Consider the following 23,913-nt stretch of genomic DNA (forward strand, 5'->3'; position numbering starts at 1 on the left):
TAGCTGGAGTCTTAGCCTGACAAACGCAGGGCATGAGCACAGAACGTGCTCGATCGTTTCCTCCTCCAGCACACAGTTCCTACATCTGCTATCACTGACCAAGCCTAATTTAAAGGCATGTGACGTCAGAAGGCAGTGTCCAGTCAGAATACCAGTCATGAATCTACAGTCCTCTCGTTTTAATGATAGAAGCAACTGTGTTAGTCGAAGGTTGTAAGACCTAGACATAATCTTCGACACTTTACAGCCTCGCGCTTGAACCTACGCCTTTTCCACTTGGTCGATCATGTGCACCTCTCGCCTTCGCTTAATCTCGTCCAGTCTAATTGGGGTGTCTACCGAGCAAGCTTCATTCGCAAGCTAGTTCATCTGCTTTTTCATTCCCATCTATTCCCATATGCCCTGGGACCAGGGCCGCAGAGAGCCGAGCCGGGCCCCTGGGACAGTTCGCGTTTGCGTCTGCGAATATGGAAACTACCGATTCAAAACTAATGCTGCGAGCAAGGCTGGATTCCAACGCCAATGTTCCAAGGCTTGTCAAGCGATTTTGGCTCACAAGAGAACGTAAACAATTTTTCACGCGCGACAATAGACTAAAAGAACGTTCCCCTTCAGCCACACTGACTGGAAGTGTGCAAAATATTCTTACTGCTATGAAGATGTTAGGAAATAATAATTCCATCTTCAAGTCATGAAATTTGTTCAGAAGTTGAAATGGTGGCAGCGAGTCACATCCCAAATTTGCTAAGTGGATGGCTTTGAGATGAATGATTTCATCTATTAGATCCGTAAAAATATCGATGCCATAAATCGTGCAGAATGCCGCTGCCTTTTCTCTGAGCTCTTCTTCCGTAAATTAATCGCAATATCATTTACGGCTTCGAAACGTCTTGTCATCTTACCAATCAAGCAGTCCAAAAGAACGTTAAAAACTTGCTGTTTGAATTGAGTTTCGGAATAACACTCAGGTGAAATGCCAGGCAATTCATCTAACTGGCGCTTTCTCATCTTCCTTCTTTTCTCTGCGAAGGTATTCACAACTCCTATACTCCCTGCCAGAACCTTACATTCTTGAAGTATGATCGACCATTGATCCCTTAACTTCTTCAACTCATCAATCAGGCAACGTATATTTTCTGTGTCCTGTGTGGCATTTCTAGCTTGCAGTACCAGATTTCGATGGTTGAGTACCGTCAACACTTTGAGCCAAATGGAGGCTAAGAGGATACACTCAAAATTTCCCCATATATGCTTCAACACCTTTCAAAACCGTTACTGTTCTGAACTCAGATTCAAAAGCTTGATTTCATCAATAGCTTTCAATATTTGGGAAATGTCAGTTACGAAAAGTTTCACACTATCCACACGAGCAGATGTTTGTGACATGCTGTGCAAGGAGCAATTCGTTTTTTCCTTGAGAATTTCCCATCTCTGAGGGCTTGCGCTAAAGATATTATACAATTTCTGCATAATACCGAAAAATGTGATGACTTCTACACAACATTCAGCAGCTTGCGCTCCACATAATTTTAAACTATGACAAGCACAAGGTGCAAATATTTCCAGGAAGTTATCTCTCAGGATATTACTCTGCGCTCCTTTGTAATGACCGCTCATATTATGCCATTATCATACCCTTGCCCACGGCAGTCATCCAGGGAAATATTGTTAGTTAAAGCATTTTTAACAGATAGAGCTTATAAAATTATGTCAAAACCGTTTATCTAACTTAAAATCACATTTTATTTCGATTATGACTATGCCCCATAGTATTTGTTTGGACGCTTATGATTTTAGCTTAGTGATTTTCAATTTTAAAACAATTTTTTGTAGCAACAAAATATGTATGCTTTTCCTTGCCGGGCCCCCAAAAACCTTCCGGACCCCAGGGCAATTGCTTGATGTTGTATTTTTTTAATTTTGAATGATCCACATCTCTTCCAATTATACTCAGAATATGGTTTAGTATGGCTTTGTCCGTTTCTCCATCTTTGCTTTTTAGCCAAACTTCAAAGAGTGCATTTCGTGAAATAGCCGTAACTACCCAGCAAAAATCTAGTGACCAAAGATGGCGACCAACAACAAAATATCCCACATTGTTCCACAATTATTAGTATGGCAGAATGAGATGGCCTAATTGAAATGCCCGATACATATATGCTTGCCTTTTCTTACATGCTATGTACCCTCAAATACGTCACAAAAATTTTATGCGAATCCACCATTTGTTATTTTCAGCTTGAAACGCAACAGCAGAGTAAGAAAAATTTATTTACAAATAATTTAGGATATAATAAAAACTAAATTTAAATTAAGTGTTGTGTGCGCTACGGTATTTGCATTTATATTTTCCACAAAGGAACCAAAATCAAGTGATTTTTAATGGATGTAGGTTATTGCATTTTTGGTAGCATCTACAGTGAATAATTCAATTCGTGCATATAAAAAACGTTTATACATAAATTAATATGAGCTATGGAATTTTCAATGAAACTAGGTGCCATACTATTGGTGTCCTGTGAAAATTATAGATGTAAATGGTGAAGAAAAAGAATTTCCATTGACAAAAAGTGATTTATCAACATATTTTCCCAATCGCTTAGCGCTGAGTTTTGAAGCAGAAGAGGTACGTCATTGCATTTTAGAGCACAAAACACAAAGTGATTTACTTGATCACAAAGAAAGTTTGGCATTGTAATATATTGAGGATCAAATTCGTAGACAATTGGGCGTTACTTACGCAGAGGATAAAACAAATTTGTGCAAATTGTTCGAATAAGAAATTCACATCGGAATTTTAAAACAATTGTTTTTTTTTTAATTAAATTAATATATGTAACATGTAACTAACAAAAATATCTACGAGCTTTTCAATGCTTTTTATACCCGCGTACTAGCTGCATATCCTCATCTTCGTATTCAGCATCCTGTTTTCGTTTCAATTCCCGTGCGTACAAGTCTTTAAATGCTTCAAATTCAGCAAGTGTAACATGGCACACCTTAGTTGCAAATGCATTGTCCGATTTATTGGTTATTTGATATAAAAGTGGATTCTTAGTTGGCTCATCTGGATCTACTTTAAGTGGTCTTGGTTTGAATAGACCCAGTCTTTCAAGAAAGACATGGCGGCAACGTATCTCCTCTAATGGCTTAGATAACGCTTCTGATTTTATTTTTTCAGGTATTTCCGCACGCATTACCTCTTTCAAGTACGTCACCTTTTCTTCGGCACGTCGCTCCGACAGTTCAAGTAAATCCGGACAATTCATTAACAATTTCCAAACATTTTTGCTAGTGCCAGCAAATGATTTCAAATAACCAATATGTTTACGTAAACGCATGTTTTCGTTCACATCTAAAAGTTCTGGATATTTTGTTAGCAGTAAAAACATTAGCTTCTCGGTGAATTGAAAGCTGCGCCAAAATTCCATTGCATCAACTAGACGTTGTGTCGGACGTGCAAACACCTCCGGATTACCGGTTGCAATGCGCAGGAAATTGCTCGTATTGAGACCGTGATTCATGAGTGTTTCATGTGCATTACGCCATTGTGCCGGGACACTCTAGCCAACAAAGGATTCACTCTCACAGCTTCGTCTATGTGCGCTTGATCCAATGGTGTTTCATCATCGAGCACTGTGCTCACCGTACTTGGTGTTGATAGCTGTTGGTCATGTATGAACAAAATTAAAAATATTCATTAACTCATTAATTTTAATCTTACTTGCTGTCTTCTGTGAAGCAACGGCACATATTTATTGGAATTTGTTAAAAATTTCCGCAACATTACGAAAGCTATAGGAACCTCGGTTCAAAACAAATAGAACAGCAGATTGCGGTGATGTGATGCCGTACTGTAAATGGCCTCGTCAAAATGGCTGCGTCACAATCGGCGCTTTCAGGAAACTTGTATTGAGCAACAATGCAAAGAGGATAAATAAAATAAGAGCCACCAGTCTGCTACGAGTGGCGAGTAACTCCCAGAAATCAAAAAATATATGCCGAATTTTTTCAAAGAGGGACATTTTTGAATTGTCTCGCATTTATTCCTACAGTGTAGATACTTTATGCAACTGTGATTTTTGGAAAGAGAATTAATTAGTTAATTAAATACAGGCGGAAAAATAAACGCAAGTACCCCACGAAAATGGTTAGAAGACATTTTATGCACATCTCGCCCAAAAAAACAGCGACTTCCTCTTAGAAAACATTGAGCATACGTCTCTTCATAATTTATCCTCTTTGCTTTGGCTTTTTACGTTTATCGCGTCACTAAAGCTGCAGACATTGGTGCTTTATCGGTAACCTTATAACAGCTGATTCGACCAACCTTATGAGAATCAATGCAATCAATTATTGGTGCCGATAAGGTCGTAAACATATCGTAGCCAACCAATTGGTTTTTGGTTTACCGTCGTAACAATAAACAGCTGATTACGTTAGGGATACGACTACATCATCGATGTAGCACAACACAGCGCGTCCTTTCACTCCTCCTTAATACAACGAGTACCGTTTTGAATAATGCGGCTACTTCCTTAACCAACGAAGGAACATTCCCTACAACAAACGAAAATATAATGGCGATACTACAAACAATATTACAGAAGCATATCGACCTGGAATTTAGATTGACTAAGATTGAAGAAAAGGTGCATAGTGAAATATTGAACTGTTATTTGTGAAACCCTAGTAATTGTAGCCGCAATACCTTGATTCTCTTTAATTATTATTTATGCTATAATTTCAGCTTCCAGAATTGGCAGAAGTCATGGCTCAACATTGGAAGAAAACGCACAAAATAGTATGCCGTATCAGCGGAGAAATGGAAAATGATACTCACACCGAGCTCTCTATCGTTATGCCACTAACATCGTTGGATTCAGTTTATGACATTGAGAAAAAGTTGGACTCAGATTATTATCAAGAAGCAATGGTATTTTTGAATATTTTTAATTGTATTTCATAACTTAAATTGGTGGTTTTCATTTAGAAATCATATATCTTTATGCTGAAAGATGCATCATCAGACATTATTGGAGTAATGAGAAAACTTTTCTCTGACAACGTTCTTTTCAATTTTAACTGGGACGGAGTACATGGCAAACGATCTTTATCTAAACTGAAACTCGTGAACAGCGTACTTTTTGGTAGTGTAATTTAAATTGTTTTAAAATGTCATTATTTTCATTGTCCATTCCTATTAATTTAGACGTTTTCAAACTGCAAGGCAGGATCGACTTCGAAGACAGCATGAGACGGTGTTTAACGCTGAGCCACAACTGGCATAAACAAAGGCGGTATCTGAGCAATAAATCCAGCTCTGCAACAGCATAAGCCTACATACAACAAACGAACAAGACACACTGAAATAATCTTGATTAAAAACTATATAAGAACCTAATAATTCTAAGTTTTTTCCTACGTTCCTATTCTAAGGTTTTTATGCCTAATTAAAATAATATTCAACAATCGCCCAAAGTTTGCAGAGAATTTTAAAGCAATTTAATTGCAACGAATTTGTCAATAATTTTTAACCAAAAATTTATAAACTAGATGTATAAGAAATAAGTATTTTGAATATACATATTTGTGATGAACTTAACTGAAATAATTCTAAGTTTTTTCCTACGTTACTAATCTAAGCTTTTTATGCTCTAATTAAAATAATATTCAACAATCGCACAAAATTTGCAAAGATTTTTAAAGCAATCTAATTGCAACGAATTTGTCAATAATTTTTAACCAAAATTTATAAAATAGATGTATAACAAAAAAATATTTTGAATATAAATAATTGCTGATGAATTTAACTGACAGTACCAATACCATCAACTAAATAGTCCTTATAAATATTGTAATCACATAATTCAAAACAAAAAATTACTATGAGTACCTACGTTTATTATTGCAAAATCACGAAGAAAGAAAATTGCATGAAGTACATTCAATCTAAAATTATGCCACAGAATGCATATATCGCATTTTAAACTAAAAAATATGAAAACTTAAAAAAATTTCAGATCGGTATTTAAGTTTAAATCGATCCATGAAAGCATCGTGAAATAACTTTTTTTTTGGTAGTTAACGTTATCGTTTAGCCTGGTTTTGTTACCAATTTTGTTATTTTCGTGGTATAAATCAACATTCAACACAAATCTTCTCTGATTATGAGTTGAAATACTTTTTGGTTTAGGTTGTGATATGTAAAATTACATATTTTTGTACACAGTTCTAAAATGTAAAGGGAAAAAATTTATATTTGTGTATTAATTGAATTATTAAAAAGATATTGTTATATTAATGATATAGAGAAGCGCCAATACGAATGTAAGTGGTTTCAAACCACTGGTAGGCTATTCACCAATTTAACTGTCAAAAAAATGTTAAATTGTTCATTTTATGTAAAAAAAATTTGAAAGTTGCAATTGAAGTTCTGAAAGCTCGGAAATTTCAATTGAAGTTCAAATAATTACAATTGAAGTTCACAATTTTCAATAGAAGTTCAGTAAATTATAATTGAAGCTCAGGAATTTCAACTGCAGTTCAGCAAATTACAACTGAAGTTCAGAAAATAACAATTCAAGTTCAATTATAATTTTCTGAACTACAAACAGAAATTCTGAACTTCAATTTTAATTTTCTGAACTACAAATTGAAATTCTGAGCTTGAATTTAATTTTCTGAACTTGAATTGAAATTTTTGAACTTCAATTGTAACTTTCGAACCGCAATTGCAGCTTTCTGAACTAAAATAAAAAAGTTATAGCATTAAAATTGGCGAATTACAAGTCAACTTACCCAAATTGTGAATTGCCTACTCACGATTTGATGGTTTACTGCAACAAATAGTTCTGTTAGTTCTTTTCTTTTGTTTTCTATATCATTAATTAATTTATTTAAGTTTCCCTTAACTTTGTATGCATACAATCGCATACAATCGCATACAATAAAATTTGTATTTATGGGTCACCAACAAGACTGAAAAACTATTCCTTAAGACTTATAGTTAATAATTTACAACTATTATAAATAATGTAATATATTGTAAAAATGTTTAATAAAAGAAATGTTAATAGATTTGAATTAAAGAAATATTTTATTTATATAGCAGTATAATCCAAGTAAAAAAACGGTCATAACACTAGTCAAAAGACGGTCATATTAACGTAAAAATACTCGTAAAGTTACAGGTATATAACTCAAAAAATGATTGCCAGAACGTGAATGTAAGAACAGTACAGCACTATAGTTTGTTTACTTTTCGATAACCTAAAACCGTATATGTGTGAGCAGTATGGACAATCACATAAATAGGTACGACGGAATGGACTGGTCACAAATGTTACTGCTGCCCTGTACAAATGCTACTTAGCGATTTACGTGTTCCATCGACACAGCTGTTAGTCATTTTCCTAGTCAATTTACGGGCACATTTTTGCTGGGTAGTTGATGATACAGGAAAATTTGGTACAGTGCAGTTGGTTTTACTTCAATGCAGTCCGTCTTTGTTATGGTTCATTTTTAGCTTTGTTCTCTATTTATGTAGTCTTAGTCCAAGCGTTTTATTATGTCACTGGTCATAAAATAAGAAACTGGGTTTTACGGGAAAATAATACCTGCTAATGCTTAACAAAAATATACTTACCCATTTCTTTGTTTTAAAGATCTACCTAAGATCATAGTGTACCTATACCAAGTGTGTTCACTAAGCGATAAACGTCAAAACTACAAACAGCCTCGCTCACCTGATGGAAATCTCAGGTCTAGAGTCGCATTTTTGGTCTCAACGACAACATTTTTGACTACCAATCGTATGGACTTTTTCAATTTTTCAATCATTCGGAGCATTCGGTAATGGTATCCATTTTGAATTCGCTGTCATTCCGAATCCAGCGAGTGCCTGTCAGAATGCTTGACAGATAAGTCAACACACTTGTACTTGTACACTATGCCTAAGATCTCAAACTCCGAGCGAGCTTTAGGTTGGGTTTATGTTATATATACATACATCTGTATATTCCCGAAGTACTCAATTGCCCTACAAGACAGGTACCCGTTACCTAATCGATTACTTAATCGTTACCAATAACTTGGTCACCAATTATCGTCTTAATGACTTTTACATTGCTGTCGTGAAAAAGGTAACGCATGCGCTCTCTCAAAATAGTGTACGTGTGACTCGCTTTCTCGCTCTTACCTATTGTGTTTTCGACATTCTTTCTCGCTCGATGTTATTTACATTTTTAAGTTACTTCATTAGGTATGTTTTCGTTATCGCTAACCAAAACATATGCAACAACAACAACACGGGTAACTGGCCTATCGGTTACCCGTACCAGTTACCTTCTGCCAATTCGCTTTTTATATGAATGAAACGCGTCCCTTTTGTTTAAATAATATTTAATTATGAATAAATTATGTATACAATGTTTTTTACAAATAATTTCCTTGATTTTCTAGTAAACCTTACATATGTGCATATTTATATGTAAAAACTACATATGTAAAGACATAAACTCATTCGTAGTCGTGCCCTTTCTGAAACCATTTTGAGTTTCGAAGCTCACACTGATGGTGCTCAATTTTTCCTGCGCGGGTGGTGTTGTTAGTATCAGTTTGCACAGATATGAGTTTTGTAGATATGATACCGGAATATATGCAGCCCCATTTCGTGCTATCAAAGTCGATTTGCAGGTGATGTTGAGCCTTTGAACTTGACCCTTTCCCATCATATGCGTGGTAGGGCCCTATATGTGATACTAAAAAGGCCGAGGGACAGTTGTCGCAGTTTTCTTGTAGTTTGAGCAAATGTACGTTCTTCTTACAGCCACAGCTGGAATATTGCTATGCCCACATCGTCAAATCGAATTACCTAGAATGAAAAAGAAACGAATATCAGTAAGGATAGATAATAAGTTTTTAATGCTTAATGCTTAATAAATACAAGATACTCAAGGGGATTTCAGATAACCAGAATCAGGACCTGTAAAGTAAATTCAAGTGAACCTCCACCATGCCAAGGCATCTTCCGGTAGCGGGGGTACCCGAAGATTATAACAAGGGATAATTGTAGATGTTGGGGTAATAGATAGTAAATTAGGCGTGCTACAAAAACAAAAACGAATAAATGCAGATGACTGTTTAATCCATTATGCGAAGTTCTTTGAATGGATGTGCAAATTGAAACGGGCAAAGTACTGCTAAAACTGCTTTCCCCGAGTAACCCGGGAACGAATTGATAAGACTACGTCATGCGCTTCCCAAGCCAGTCGGTTCTATGTACCGGAGCGACTCGGGATTTTTCCCGACCAAGGACTGTCATTTCAGTGTGACCCCATCTGATATGTTTCGTCCCTCCCACAAATTGTCATCCTCCCAGCAGCTCCTTGCAGCAGGACTGCTCCATATTCTCCTACTCCGGGAAGGCATCGAATCCAATCCGGGCCCGTCTCCTGACCCCGGTCCTGAGAAATGGTTTTGCTGCATCTGCCGGAAAAGAATCTTTTTAGGACGGTCATACTCTGTTCAGTGTGTCACGTGCAAGGGATGGTTGCATCGAACAGGTTGCTCTGGGCTTGATCCCAAAACCCGACGTCCTCGTAACTTTTACAAATCTTTTGTGGCTTCTTGTTGTTCACGCCCTCATTACATTATGAGAAAATACGGCACCTGAGAACACAGCCGTATGAAGCTGAAAAACACAAGCAGGTCCTGAGTGAACTCCACAAACAGGCATCCGACCTCTATGCCAGGAATTGCCCGGTGAATCCTGTACTCAAGGAAAAAAACTAGCAGAGTAGGAACGCACTCTCCCTAAGGAAACGGGTGTCACTCTAGCCCAACTTCGATCTGGATACTGTAACAGGTTAAACTCTTACCTATCCAGAATCAACCCCGACATACAAAACATATGTCCTGCTTATAATGTGTCCCCACATGACACCAACCATCTCTTTAGCTGTATTGTGGAATCAACGCCTCTAACACTCCTCTCATTATGGTCCACCCCTGTTGAAACTTTCTGTTTCCTTGGACTCCCGTTAGAGGACATTGATGACAATTTGTGATCTGTCGCACCTATTGGATGGGGCGAAGCAGTGCTACAAGAGCAGGCGGACAACCCGGAAAGAGAGGCAGGGACTACATGATCCATCGATCCCGAGCCGTTCCTGTCAGTTGGCTCACAGGGGTATTTATTAGGAGAAGAGGGGAAAAGAGAGAACACTGGAGCACTACGCCAGGTTTGAGACAATCTAAGTTACTGTTAGGAAGTTATAGCACAAGTCGCTACGGGGCAATAATAGACCTATCGAAAGATCACCGAAGAATCCCAAGAGCTTTCTTACAGGGCATTATAGGCTGAGCAGCCGTATGCAGAAAGTGGGCATACTATCGAATAACACATTCCGATTTTGTGATCGATCAGCAGACGGCGGACCATATCCTCCAAGAATACGAAGCAATCTCAAAACGTAGGGCTAAGTTTATGGGCTCACCATGGCCAGTGCATTCCCACATTTAATCCCTCAAGCCAAGAACTCTGCTAGGGTTAATCAAAGAAGTCGGCTACGATGAGGTGCTGTGAAGGAGATGTGCAAGTCACTGTGCAATCCTCAATAAATTATCAATCTACTTTCCGGTAACAAGCACCATTGAGGTACTAACCCGACCATCTCCGGACCTATTGATATGACTACATTGAACCTTCTAGGGATTGAATGTTAATAATGACCGCAATGCGAAAGTCTGCTAAAATTTACCATTCTCCATGGAATGCTACATATATAACTTCCCACGTTTTGAATCAGTACTGAAAAGAGAAAAAATTTACTAAAATTTTAACTGGTTGTGGGTAAGGTGTTGATGTCCTCTCTTAACGCAATGTAATGGCAACGGCGACGCAGGGAAAATAATAAAACCCTATAAATCTACTAATCATAATTAATTAATCCCTCCCTTTCTATGCAGTTGTATGCATATATACATATGGGTTTTGTTCTCCAAACGCTATTTAAGGGAATTTGGTATTTACATGAACTTCGAACTCTTTGGTATTTGCCTTCTTTAGTTGATTATCAACAAAAGCATGACAAATTATCACTAACAAATTCATACATGTTGTTTATATATTTAATATGGTAGGCAATTTACTTACCCTTTCTGGTGCGATGATCCTGGATAATCGGGCCTGACTAGACGAGATTTATTTTGCTTTAACATAGCGTGCTAACCGCGAACCATATCATGTTAGGGCACAATTTCGATTATGCAACCAATCAAAGAAATGTCGTGCTTGTAATACTGCTATGATATCAGCAGCAGCTCCCGGTGGCGGCACATAAACAACAGTTGCATGCGGATCAGTTGCATTTTTTGCTTCGGGTACCTATTAAATTTTAATTCACATTACATTATCTACTATTGCAATTTTTAATCAATACAAATCAATATAAATTACCGAAGCAAATACTGGCAAACCAAGATGCGTAGTTCCACCCTTTTATGGGAAAATACATCCAACCAATTTTTTACCGTATTCCAAAGCATGTTGGTTGTGGAAAGTACCTTGTTTACCGGTAAATCCTTGGAAAATGACACGTGAATCTGCATTTAATTGTAGGTTTCTTGTTGTTTTGGCATATCTTGAGCTGAATCGCACCCCGGCAGAGATGATATATATTAGAATAATATAAAATTTTTTTTATTATTTAAAAATACACATACGTATGAATGAAAAGCAGAGAGCAAATAATGTTGCTTTGGTTGTAGCGATAAGGACACTCCCCGGGAGCGATTTAGTATGACCACCTGAAACCTTCTAGGCCATCCCGTCGTTTCTATACAACTTTCTGATTCTAAAAACGGATCTCGACACGCGTCTTTTGATACCACCTTTGTTTAGGTTGTGCACTGTCTTGAAAACGTTACCTTTTTTAGTTTTGGAAATCGAATGTTCCAATTCCAATTGGTGGCAAGAGGACTTGGCTGCCTCTAGTTAATGCGCCAGGTTAATTTAGAAGTGCCTAAACCAAAGAGGATAAATACAATAAGAGGAGTCACTCGTTATTTTTTTGGCATTTACTCGATGTATACTGAGAGGTAGTCGCTACATTTTTTTTGGGCGAGATGTTTATAAATGTCTTCTATACATTTTCGTGGGGTATTTGTGTTTATTTTTCGACTGTATTTAATTAATTTATTTAATTCTCTTTCCAAAAATCACAGTTGCCTACACGGCATGGATAAATGCGAGACAATTAAAAATGTCCCTCTCAGAAAACATTCGGCATCAATTTTTTCAATTTCCAGCGATATACTCGCCACAAAATAACGAGTGACGGCTCTTGTTGTATTTATCTTCTTTGACACTACTGTCCGCGAAGATTTGGTAAAATGCAGTGAAGAATTAACTCAGTGAGTGTAAAGTTAATATTGTGTTTTTGTGTTAAAATAGTGTAAAAAGTGAATAAAAAAGGCAAATAAATAGTGTAAAAATTTAATATAATTGTGTAAAAAGATATAAAAAAGTGAAGTGAAGTGAAATATTAGCTTAAAATCAAGAAATTGTGCAAAAATTTTTGTGTTTGAGCTAAAACATAAATTGAGTGAGAATGTGAAATGTCAGTGTAAATGAATGTGTAAAAAAACAACCACACGATAAGAAGTGAAGAAATAAAAACAGGTAAATATTCTGTTCCAATTAGTAAAAAGGTGATTAAAATTGTGTAAAAAGTTAATTAAATTGTGTAAAAAAGGATAAAAAAGTGAAGTAAAGTGAAATATTGGCTTAAAACTAAGAAATTGTGCAAAAAGTATTGTGTTTGAGCTGGAAGCATAAATTGAGTGAGAATGTGAAATGTCAGTGTAAATGAAAATGTAAAAAAAGCACAGGATAAAAAGTGAAGAAATAAAAACACGTAAATATTCTGTGCAAATTAGTAAAAAAAAGTGATTAAAATTGTGTAAAAAGTTTATGAAATTGTGTAAAAAAGGATAAAAAAGTTAAGTGAAGTGAAATATTGCCATAAAAATAAGATATCTTCAAAAAAAGAAGTTGTTCATTTGAGCTTAAATGAGTGAAAAGAAGATTGTGTTGTGTTGTGAAAAGTGTGTGTTGTTTATGCTCAAAAGGCAAATAAGTGGAAATATAAACAAAAAATTTAGCAAAATTAGTTCGGAAAAATGTGCAGAAAGTTAAGAAAATTGTGAAAAATTTTGTAAAGTGTTAAGTGAAGTTTGAAATCGTGGTATATAATTTCAAAAAGAAATAAAAAAAAAATCTAAAAGGAATTATGCAAGTGTATAAGTTTTTCCAAAATTTTTATATGTATTATATATATATGGTATATGTGTTTTTAAAATCTATACAATATTATATAAATGTATATGTATTTGGATTCCAGCAATAAAGTTATTAACCTCTTATTTTATGGAAATTATCGGAAGAAAATTGCGCCAAAATTGGTAAAATTCCAATGAACATTTAATATACAGAAAACTTCGAAGTAGAAGCAAATCTTATATTTCTGCGCAAATCAAAAGCTGTGAAAAATTGTGAAAATTGTGAGAATCAAAAAAAAAAATTTTTTAAAATAAATTTGAACAAAATTAAACTGAAAAAATTGTGACATTTGTGAAAATCAAAAAAATTAACAAAAAAATACATACATACATACATTTGAACAAAATTAAACTGAAAAAATTGTGCCATTTGTGAAAATCAAAAAAATTAACAAAAAAATACATACATACATACATTTGAACAAAATTAAATTGTGAACAAATTGTGACATTTGTGAAAATCAAAAAAATTAATAAAATAACTTTTAACAACATTCAACTATGCCTTCATTAAGGAAGCGCTCCGCTCCTGGGTGCTGCAGAAATGCAAGGGCAGATCCAGCATTAACTTTCTTTTCATTTCCGGCCGATCCCAACCTATTAAGAAAATGGATGGACAATTTAAAAATTTCAAGCCTGAAGAAGAAGGAGAACTTTCTCTGTTCCCTTCACTTCAGGCCTGAAGCCGTATCGTCAAATAAAAGGTTTAAGGAGAATGCAGTTCCTACTGCCAATTTAGGTAAGTATTAATTTTTTTTATTTTCGAATTTTTATGTGATACTTTAGATTGTGTAAATTTGTGATACTTTAGATTGTGTAAATTCAGTAAAGTGGTAAATGATGTTTTTGGTACAGCACATCGCGCGCGTAGATTAATGATGGGTGAAGGATTTCAAAAATCTGCTGCTGGCTAAAAAAAGAAGCAATAGATTATTATTATTATTATTATTATTATTAGCTTCTTTATTTAGCTGTAGCTATTTAAAACTTTCAGGTTTAGTAATACAAAATCGGTAATCTTAGCAATAGCTAATTGGCTCATTGTGAGTTATAATTTTCTCTAATATGATATATTGTCAGTCTTTGGTTGTCGCTTTTTGGTAGCAATTTCGTAATTCCGCTTCAAATTTATATCTAATACGTTATGCTAAGATGTAAGTTAAATTTTTATTATCGAAATAATAATTAAATTCAAACCATAAAAAAAAATATTTTAATTCAATGGTTACCTATAAGTTTTGTAGTAAGTATACAATTTCTTCAAGTTTAGCAAAATGCAACCTAAATTACAAATGGAAACACATTCATATACCTACATATGTACATACACCTAACTAAACTCATATTGACTTATCAAAAAATTTCCAAACTACAAAATCGTTAACAAAGGCAAAACCAACAAACATTTGCACATATTTGTACAAATGTCGTTTAATATACCTGTACCGCACTAACCCCTCTGCTAACATGCAACATACATACATACATTCATACAGTGTGGGTGAACTAGTTACCTCCGTCTTGTAGGGTGCTTAGAAGTATCACCCATAATAGACGACCCTCAGGTAGGCGTGCATACATAACATAAGTTGATGGGATAAGTGCACAACTCGTTAACTATGGGAAAACTCATATGACAAATAATGAAGGCTATTCAGTGCACAAGTTTCCTTTTTCTAGATTTTTACCATTTCAAGTATAACTGTCTTTTTTGGGATCTAGTATAGTAGACATGAATTGAGAACATTCCATTGTTAGGTCACTGCCCTTCATACGTGAGCGAGGGCATAGAGACCTTAAGTTGGCGATTACAAAGGCAAACGCAAAATTTCGCAATGCTTTTTTCTTTTATCTGAAACTATATGAAATTCCCTTTAATGTGTATGTTTTCGTTCAATATAATTGGGCGGAATCAGGCAAGTTTTATTCGATTGGAAACTAAACATTTTCTTAGCTTACCAAACTTTTAGTGGCTGTCTAAAACAGAAAAAATTTTTTTTTTAATTTCTACGATGCTGAAAGCATATATGACACTAATTTATTTTTGCTTGGATTCCAAGCTAAAAAAACTGACAAAACTTTGTCGGAACTTCAAAACACGAAAACAATTTCTATCATGAAAAAGCGAGACCACTATTCCCCCAAAATTAGTGAGTTTGACATGTTTTTGTTTATGTTTTACATATTATTTTTACATTAACACTTTTAAAAATAAATACAATGCAAATAACACGCGAAAATTATTTCGGTCTCTAATGGTTCACTTTTTTTTCAGAAGAAAGTTGATTTTAATTGTGTTTTTATGCACCAAATTTCAAACTAAAAACAAAATTTTGATGTGTCAGAAAAAAATAAAGAAAAAACGGCCGAATGTCAAAAAAACCTATCGAAATACAAACTGGCTCGTTTCTTTTGATTGTATTTTCCTTGTATTTCGTTAGTTTTCTGAAATATAGTTAACACACTTACACCAGTACTGAAGCCGTATTAGGAGGGAGTGCGACAAAAAATTTAAGATAAAATACAAGAAAAAATACACGAAAATAAAGTAGGGTCATATAGGTATTACCAATGCTGTTATTAACTACCCAAGTATGTTAAATAAAATAGTTTGAAGTCAAAAAAGTTATCGTAAAATCCACCACGTGGCCACAAAGTTGGTCAAAAATTTTGGACTGTGAAATTATTTTTACACTTGTTTCAATTATCCAAGTTTCATAATGCTTATCATGGTGATAGTGGGTTTTTTACTTTGCTTTGGATACATTTTCTTAACAGTTGGTTATTAATCTGTTGCATGTCAAAACATTTTTCAATTTTGGAGAACATTGTTTTTTGGACTTTTGGCATCCTAAAAGTGAAAAAAGTTACACTGTGCGTCGGCGGATTTCGGCTGCGCTTATAAAAAATTACCCTGCCCGGTCCACCAATGGGGTAGGATCAAAATTAAATGCGTGCAAAATCCCTTTGTATACAACATTTTTTTCAGTGCACAACAACATTACAACAACCACATGAAAATTGCCAACTTCAACTACAAATATCTCCGGACAGAGATACAAATTTTCTTTTCCGCCTTCGGATAATTAACACGCGTCCTTTGACACCTCTCTCGATATTTTTGATCGCGTATTGGCCGTTGTGCTGAAATTCCTTACAGCTCAACGTTATGAATAATTGGGACTTGTCACATGTGGTTGAGTAAAAATCCCAACAGCAAGGAATTTCACAGCATTGTGTGCCAATAAAACGTGTTCGTTTTCAATAATTTCAAAGGAAAATAAAACATTGTCTTTCAATAATTAAACCTACTTACAGGATGTGTTAATATATATGTATAAAACCTTCCTCATTGAAATTTTACCAAATAGCACAACCAGCAGCTGATCGGTGAAAATTCGCACATTCACATGCACAGTTCTCGACTCGATAGCTGGTTGGCTCATCTCTCCAGCAAGAGCATACCTTTGTTCAGACTGTCAAAATGTGCGTGTTGGTATTAGGCGAATGAAATGGAATGAAAACATAAAACTTTGAAATTTTTGTGTGTTGTAAGAAAATGTGTTCAATGTTTTGGTTTCATTTTGAGTTTGCCATCTTCTTTTGACAATTCCTACTCCAGTGAAATGAAAGACATAAAATCAGCTGATGAGATGAGCCAACCATATAGTTCAGCCATGCGTAAGTGACGTTTAAATATACTCAATAAACACACTACACAATGTTGCATTTGCAGTTTGAAACAATTTACTACGTAATTTTTTTTAAATTGGCAATTTATTATTACAATTTATTATATGACAAATTGCGTAATAAATTGCCCAAATAGTATAAATTGCCAATTTGGTGTGTGTTTGAACCTAGTATAATTCAAATTTTAAAGTGAGATAATCCTTACGAATTTATGTATATAGAATATATAAAGCGTTTTTAATTGTTATTAAAATAATAGTTTTATTTATATTAAAGCTTTTATCAGTTTTTTTTTTAACTCTGAAAAAACTCCGAACACCATTCCTTCATTATATGACATTCGACTGCCTAGTCCATTGCCTTCCACACTATTCGCAACATAACTTCTATTTAAGCTGCCAAACTATAAGTAAACAATGACCTTCGTTGTATCGTTATCTAATTATTATCCAACCTTTGAGAGATTTGGGGAAATGTACAGATCTCAAATGAATATCCAACACATTTCTCTAGTTGTTATCCTACATTGGATATCGAGTTGAGTTGTAGTTGAAAAAAAACTCCAAGGAAAAAACCAGCAGCTGTTTGTTGTGAGAAATAAACACCTGGTTGATAGCAGTAATCAACCATAATTAATTATAAAATTTCCAAATTTATGAGTATTCAACGTGGATTATGAGGGATATTATTCCTTTCTTAAATGAAAGACGTGTTACTCTGTTAAATGTTGAACTCCTCTTTTCTTTAATTGCTCATCCTCATCATTTTTCAAGTTGGCTGTGGTTATCGATACTTATAACCTATGAATGTAATACAATATTTAGCTTTTGTTAGAGCTACCATATGTTTACAGTACGTTTACAATTTGCTATCTTTACAACTCGGCCAATCCTGACAACGGATCGACCTCGATCAAAGAAGATTTAAAGAAACTAGTCAATTTGCAGGGGATCATGCTCTCGTTCGTCAGTACACCCTCCGGGTACTTGGCGCCATCGCCTTATCCGGTGAGCTTCAATCACCCCGTCGTAAGGTAGATGGGTTAGTTGGCAATTATTTATGTCTCTAATGACATATCTATCGTTTTCTAATATTTTATGGACCACACAGGAGCCCTTATATTGTGGTATAAGTTCCTTATTACTCCCGACTGTTGTATCGACATTTCTCACGACAACGTAGTCACCTATACTGTATGTCTTAGTCCCGGAATGGCCATTGCCGAAGCGTTTGTTATCATATTCCTGCTTAGCTTGGATGGAATTCGATGCGTTTTTGCGTACCTTTTCTAAATCCCGTCCATCATCTGGACATATTTTGTTCTGAAAAAATTCAGTGAATTTGTCTACGACGACTCCTCTCTGCTCAACACCGAACCAAAGGCGACTGGGTGTATACCGGCAAGTGCTATGGGTTGAGTTGTTTATAGCATACTCAACTTGAAGTAGTCTTTTAACCCAGTCATCGTGGTTTATTTCGATTGTTAACTTCCCTAACATGGATTTTAATATTCTGTTAACTCTTTCCACTTGCCCGTTGGCTTGCGGAGAGGCAACAGCGACCTTCACATGACCTATGTTTTGCCTCGTCAAGAAAGCACCGAACTCCATAGACGTGAAACAGGCCCCTCTGTCACTTATGATCATTCTCGGTCGACTGTAATAGCTGAAATATTTCTCAAGGGCGGCTATAACTTCTCGAGTACTAGTGGAGTTAGTTGGGTAAATTTTGACGAATTTGGTAAAGGCGTCAACTGCTACTAAAATATGTTTTCGTTTTGATCTAATCGATGGTAGTGGTCCGAAGTGGTCTATGTGGATAGTGTCGAATGGTAGTGGAGTTTTAGGGATGGTATGTAAGGTTCTTTCCCTAGCTTGCGGAGGTGTAGCATACATGATGCATTTTAGGTAGTTTCTGATGATTTTTTCTGTTTTCGTTCGCATGTTCGGAAACCAGTAATATAGGCATAGTTTATTGAGGGTTTTCTCAACTGATAGATGACCCAACTTCTCATGTATCAGTTGTATAACGTTATTCTCCATTTCGTAAGGTACGTACAGTGTTCTCTTGACATCTGCATTTTTCTTATATATAAGTTCGTCCACTAAATCGTAGTCTTTCAAATGTTCAATTTCAAGGCGAATTCTTATTGACTCAATTACTTTGTCGCGCTCTTGGGCAATCTGTAGTTGGAACTCAACGTCGTCAGCATAGGCAATTTGTCGTCTGCTAAGCGCGTCAACATGGCTCATGGAAGCTCTCCGTCTATGCTTTATCTTGTAATTATAATTTTCAAGCTCAAGAGCCCATCTAGCGATTTGTGGGTTTAGTTGTTTTTTCTCGAGAGTCATTGTCAGTGAATTGCAGTCGGTAACTATTGTGAAGGGTATGCCCCCCAAGTATGGCGTAAATCTTCTTAGTGCGTATATCATAGATAAGGTTTCCAGCTCGAAGCTATGGTACTTTGATTCGGCGCTAGAAGCAGTCTTGGAAAAGTATGAAATAGGGTGAAACTTCTTGTCATCTTGACGTTGCAGCAAAACAAAGCCAAAACCTATGCTACTAGCATCACAATAAAGTTCCGTTTACCGTTCTGGATGATATATATCCAGGACAGGGATTTTTACTAACCTAGACTTAAGCTCGTGAAAGGAATCGATGCATTTTTTGTCAAAGTCAAATTTTGAATTTCTTCTAAGCAGGTTTTGCAATGGTTTGGCGATCTGAGAGAAGGACGGCACAAAGCGACGGAAGTATGAAAATAAGCCAATACACGATTACAGTTGTTTTGGATTAGTAGGTATCAGGAAATTCTGTATGCTTCTTATATGGGAGCCATTTGGTAGTGTTCCCGTCGGAGTTACAGTATATCCTAAGTAGTCAATGTCATCGTATCCCAATTTGCATTTCTCTTTTCAAATCATCATCCGTGAGTTCTAGTACAGATTTCAATAAATCTTTGTGCTCTTCGAATTTTTCAGTTGCAAGAAGAACGTCGTCCATGTAGATGATGATCTTTTTATCGTCAATCATATCTCGAAAAATGCTATTTATAAAACGTTGGAATACTGCGGGTGAGTTTTTCAGGCCAAAAGGCATTTTTAGATACTCGTATTGGACATTTGGAGTCACGAATGCGGTGAGCTTTATTGAATCAGGGGCCATATGCACCTGGTGGAATCCGCTTTTCAGATCGAGTAGCGAGAAGAACTTCTTGTTCTCCAAGTAGTCGATGCAGTCGTCTATCAGGGGAAATGAGTAGTTATCCCTCACGGTTACTTTATTTAATGCACGATAGTCCACACACAATCGTATTTTGCCGTTCTTCTTTTTGGCTAGTACAATAGCCGAAGCGTACGGCGAGTCACTGTGTCTTATTATCCCATCGTGGTACAATTCGTCTAGATTGCACCTGCCTTCGCTTGGCGTAAGAGAACCTACGGGCGGCGCAATGAAAGGGAACATCACTAGTCAAATGTATCTTCATTTCATAGTTCAGTGGCTCAGGTATTAAGTTATTGTTAAGGTAAATATCGTCAATGATTCGTATTAACTCGTCCCGCTGACATTTGTGCAGCTTGGTGTCTATGTCAACGTCTTTAGCATCGTGAGAAATGTCGATGCTGAAAATATCGGGCACTTCAAAAGCAGTGGAGTCAGTTGGCTCCTGAGGTTTATAGGAATTTTGTTTACTTTGGTGGAGTTCATCGACAGGATGTATCGGTATAACGACAGGGTGTACATCGGAACTAATTGCGGGTTGAGCTATCATAGACTTACTAGGTTCATAACTATCTGTTATTTCTAATAATTTTTCTTTGGTATATTTCCTTACGCTAGTTTTTAATTTAATATTGAAAGCATACGGAAAGTCACGTCCCAAAATAAGTGGTATGTTCATACACTCATCTATCTATAAATCTTATAAAATAAAGTCGCTAAACGCCATGTATGCACATAGTTCACACAGAATACTCCACAAATGCAGTATACCGGAATTTACCCTCCCGCCCCTAAACGGGAAGGAAATCAAACTCTCTACCGAGGTTAAATATCTCGGAGTTATTCTAGACTGGAAGCGAAATGTGGAGGAACGATCCAGGAAAGCCACAATGGCTCTCTACGCTTGTAAGTCGGCAATCGGAAAAAGGTGGGGTTTCCAGCCACGCATAGTCCATTGGATATATACGGCAGTGGTGAGACCCATACTCTTCTACGCCGTCACCGTATGGTGGACGGCACTCGATATCGAATCTAACAAGAGTAAAGTAACGAGAGTGCAGAGGATGGCGGCAATGCTCACCAGCGGTGCCCTTCCCTCCACTCCCACCAAAGCTCTTGAAACCATATTATTCATTCTCCCAACTGATCTATATGGTAGATACTGTGCCTCCTGCAAGGCGGCAAGGCTCAACGCTATCGAACCATGGAGGGATTGCAGGTTTGGTCACACCCGGATCCTGAAGCAAGTCCCCGAAACCTTCTTGAAATTGGACCATACAACATCGTCCCCTTGCTGGAACAACAAATTTTCCACAAGAATCCCAGAGAGGAACGAGTGGGCAAACGGCGTGAAGCCGGGATCACACGAAATCTCCGTTTTTACAGATGGCTCTAAACTAAACAACAGCGTCGGCAGCGGGATATTCTCGGAGAAGCTTAATCTAAGCGAGAGCTTGCGCCTACCTGATCACTGCAGTGTTTTTCAGGCTGAACTCATAGCTATCTGGGAAGCAGCCCGCTATCTTGGTAACCTGCAGGTAACCAATTCTATTTCAATTTTCTCTGACAGCCAAGCTGCCATAAAATCCCTGCAATGCAGTAACACCTCGTCACTAGTGGCATTGAAGTGCAGAGAAACCCTCAACAAACTAGCTGAAAATTGCAACCTAAGCATAATATGGGTTCCTGGCCACTGTGACATCTCAGGAAACTGCGCTGCGGATGAGCTAGCTAGGGAAGGCACCAACTTGCAAACAACAACCTCCGCTGGTTGGGCCAGCCCTCCTCTAAACACTTGCAAATACCACCTGCGATCTCTTTTCACGGATCAGGCAAACGCCAGATGGGCGAGGGAACCTACATGTAGTATATCCAAGCAAATCTGGCCTAAGCTGGATGAAAAGAGATCGCGATCGGTGATATTGTTAAACCGTATCTCTATAAGCCCACTAGTGGGCCTTCTTACAGGTCACTGTCTCATGGGCACTCACGGTGCCTATATGGGCCTGCAGACAAATGACTTCTGCCGCAGCTGTAGGGACGAGGAGGAGATAGAAAGCGTTGAGCACTATCTGTGCCACTGTCCCGTACTGTCAAAAACCAGGTACCAATGCCTCCACAGACACTCTTTTGGGTGCCTTGCGGAGCTTGAATCTATAAACCCAAACGATATCTTCCGTTTCATTAGGCAAACGCGCTGGTTTAGCCTCACTGGGGTCTAAACTCTCCTCTTCTTCGAAAGTAGGGTAATAGGAAATAGGGGCCCCCGCGTGGTAGCACAACGGGCCACAACGGCCTACGTCAGTCTCCGCTCGGACAGCGGAGGCAGCCACTCTAACCTAACCTAACCTAACCTAGTTATGAACATGATCTCTAATGGTACTCAAAGCCCAATGATTATTGGGTATAATCAACGGCATTTTGAACGAACGCAAATAACTGATAGGTTAACTAGCATTGTGAATCGACAAAGTTTAAAAAAAAAACTTTAGATTTTTTAGCTTAAATTTTAAAGTGAGATAATAGTTCCCAATTGATATACTATGTATAGAATATATAAGGCGTTTTCGTTTTTATTAAAAGAATCTTTTTATTTATATTAAAGTTTTTATCACTTATTTTTGAACTTTATTTTAACAATTTCATGCGTTTTTAATGCATTTTCGTGCATATAAATACAACCATGTGCATATACGTTTTGAATGACTGTGGATATTCTGTGTGATTTTTCGAAAAATTTTACTATATTTGTGAAATTTTATACTTAATCTGTGGTATTGTGGTGATCAAAAAGCTTTTATGCATGCATAATATTTCTGTTCAAATTGTCAAAATCTGTGTATTGGTGTTGGCATGGCGGAACGATACAATTTGGCAGCATGGAACAGCTGATTATAAACTTTTTTTTATTTGATTTGATACATCAACTTCCGGCGCAGTACGATTTTGACATTTGTCCATCGAATTTACAAAAACAAAGTACATGGGATTTTTATTTATGTTTGTAGGTATGTCACCATGCTGCCACCTTGTATCGTACCGCTATGGGTGTTGGTGCGAATGTTATGGAATGAAAAAATAAAACTTAGCAGTTTTTGTATGTGTAAGTAAAATGTTGCCGATGTGTTGGTTTCATTTTGAGTTTGCCATCTTCTTTTGACAATCCCTTCGACCATGCAATGACATAAATAAAATCAGCTGATGAGATGAGCCAACCTGTATAATTGAACCATGCTTTTATACAAAAATACTTTGCCTCACAACGCGACAATATATTTCGTAATGTCGAAGTACTTATATGTATATGTATTTGATGTGGAAGCTGCATTTGAGAACACGGTTGCCACTTCAGTCCATGGTCCCTTCCAACCCTATATGGTCCGCTGGTCCCTTTTTCTCAACTTTGGTTCTTTTTCGGCACGGTTTTGGCCCTTTTATTTCTTTTCACTGAAACAAAAATTCAAAACACTGCTAAAAAAATTGCCGCAAATCTATTACCCACATATAATTTTCAATTTACTTCAATGGAATTCTTACCACGAAAATTGCTCTATCAATAAAATGTAGCAGAACAATGACATTTCACTTGGGAGATAATTTAGACGAGGCATTAAAAACGAAGTGTTGAATATTCGGACAAACACATTGTCATTA

General features: G+C 36.5%; 1 protein-coding gene, 1 long non-coding RNA gene and 1 pseudogene across 5 annotated transcripts; 1 reads left to right on the top strand and 2 right to left on the bottom strand.

Annotated features, from left to right (window-relative positions):
- The first annotated feature begins 1,910 nt into the window (after positions 1-1,910).
- On the top strand, positions 1,911-5,614 carry LOC137240414 (uncharacterized). 3 transcript variants are annotated; one of them, XM_067766644.1, is made up of 5 exons: positions 1,911-3,675; positions 3,743-4,652; positions 4,751-4,936; positions 4,994-5,150; positions 5,213-5,614. In XM_067766644.1, the coding sequence occupies exons 2-5, from the start codon at positions 4,581-4,583 to the stop codon at positions 5,335-5,337; spliced, it is 540 nt and encodes a 179-aa protein (XP_067622745.1). In that variant the 5' UTR covers positions 1,911-3,675; positions 3,743-4,580; the 3' UTR covers positions 5,338-5,614. The 3 variants fall into 3 exon arrangements, with proteins under 3 accessions (XP_067622745.1, XP_067622747.1, XP_067622748.1); XM_067766646.1 differs by having other exon boundaries at positions 1,911-2,626; positions 4,279-4,652; XM_067766647.1 differs by having other exon boundaries at positions 1,911-2,388; positions 4,279-4,652.
- On the bottom strand, positions 2,225-3,787 carry LOC137241780 (transcription termination factor 4, mitochondrial-like; annotated as a pseudogene).
- A 2,838-nt stretch (positions 5,615-8,452) lies between the features above and the next one.
- Positions 8,453-13,109, bottom strand: LOC137242503 (uncharacterized). Of its 2 annotated transcripts, XR_010950265.1 has the most exons (4): positions 11,728-13,109; positions 11,462-11,651; positions 11,159-11,389; positions 8,453-8,875 (listed from the first exon to the last, which is right to left on the bottom strand). It is a non-coding gene; the product is annotated as an uncharacterized lncRNA (long non-coding RNA). The 2 variants fall into 2 exon arrangements; XR_010950264.1 differs by having other exon boundaries at positions 11,462-13,109.
- Between the last annotated feature and the right edge of the window lie 10,804 nt (positions 13,110-23,913).

The sequence above is a fragment of the Eurosta solidaginis genome, chromosome 2, assembly GCF_040869045.1.
Source record: "Eurosta solidaginis isolate ZX-2024a chromosome 2, ASM4086904v1, whole genome shotgun sequence".
NCBI lineage: Eukaryota > Metazoa > Arthropoda > Insecta > Diptera > Tephritidae > Eurosta > Eurosta solidaginis.